The 1,316-nt window shown below is 47.9% G+C and overlaps 1 protein-coding gene across 1 annotated transcript; it reads left to right on the top strand.

Moving 5' to 3' along the window:
• LOC132660677 (olfactory receptor 4C6-like) lies at nt 1-915 on the top strand. Its single transcript, XM_078434015.1, has one exon. It carries the CDS (start codon nt 1-3, stop codon nt 913-915), a length of 915 nt encoding a protein of 304 aa, XP_078290141.1.
• The last annotated feature ends 401 nt before the right edge of the window (nt 916-1,316 follow it).

The following is a 1,316-nucleotide window of genomic DNA, read 5'->3' as shown; positions in this document are numbered from 1 at the left end:
ATGGAGAATGCAAACAATGCGACTGAATTCATTCTTTTGGGCATCACAGAGAACCCAGAGCTGCGGAAAATGCTCTCTGCTGTGTTTCTAATCCTGTACGTGTCCACGGTTTTGGGGAACCTACTCATGGTGGTAACCGTGATCACAAGTCAGAGCCTGAGATCACCTATGTATTTTTTCCTCACTTCCTTGTCCCTCATGGATGCCACTTACTGTTCTGTCATTGCCCCCAAGATGATCGTGGACTCCTTCTCCGAGAGAACTACCATCTCCTTTGAAGGCTGCATGACCCAGCTCTTTGCGGAGCATTTCTTTGGTGGTGTGGGGGTCATCCTTCTCGTCGTGATGGCCTATGACCGCTACGTGGCCATCTGTAAGCCCCTGCACTACCCGAGCATCATGAACCCTCGGGTGTGCCGCCTGCTGCTGGGAGGCGCCTGCGTGGGGGGGTTTATCCACGCAGCAATACAGCTTCTCTTCATGTATCAAATACCCTTCTGTGGTCCCAATGTCATCGATCACTTCATGTGTGATTTGTTCCCATTGCTGAAACTCGCCTGCATGGACACCCACGCCCTGGGTCTCTTAGTCATCCTCAACAGTGGGCTGATGTGTGTGACCGTCTTCCTTATCCTCGTGGCCTCCTACGTGGTCATCCTCTGCTCCCTGAAGTCTTGCAGCTCTGCGGGGCGGCGCAAAGCCCTCTCGACCTGTGGCTCCCACCTCACTGTGGTCGTCTTGTTCTTCGTGCCCTGCGTTTTCCTGTACGTGCGGCCTGTGGCCACTTACCCCATCGACAAAGCAATGGCTGTGTCCTTTACCATTGTTGCACCCATGTTAAATCCCCTGATCTACACCTTGAGGAATGCAGAGGTGAAAAATGCCATGAGGAAATTGTGGGTCAAGAAGGTATAAGACACTTCTATACAAGAAGGTATAAGAAACAAACAACCCTGGGGTGTCACTAATTTGTATGCGAAGGACAAATCTTTCCTTCAAGGACAACGAGGTTTTGTCCCTCCAACATTCATCACAATCCATTGGGCACAGAGCAGCCGATGGCATCTTTTAATATGCAAATCACACTAAGACACTACAATCACCCTATTTCCCACCTCTCCAGTACATTTTATACTCCATCACTTTTCTTACTAGACTCTGGCCACTCTTTTTTCTTTTTTCTTTTTTTTTTAAACCTGTTTTTTTTTTCTTTTTAAAGAATTCAAGCCTGATTTTCAATAATTCAAGTCCTGGTTCAGGGCTTTCGTTTGTTCTTATTCTGTTCACTGCTGGACTTCTCTTTTCCAGAGATTTTG

This window comes from Panthera onca, chromosome D1 (genome assembly GCF_046562875.1).
Source record: "Panthera onca isolate mPanOnc1 chromosome D1, mPanOnc1 haplotype 2, whole genome shotgun sequence".
Taxonomy (NCBI): Eukaryota; Metazoa; Chordata; class Mammalia; order Carnivora; family Felidae; genus Panthera; species Panthera onca.
The sequence above is the reverse complement of the archived record's forward strand: the minus strand, read 5'-3'. Positions and strand labels throughout refer to the sequence as shown.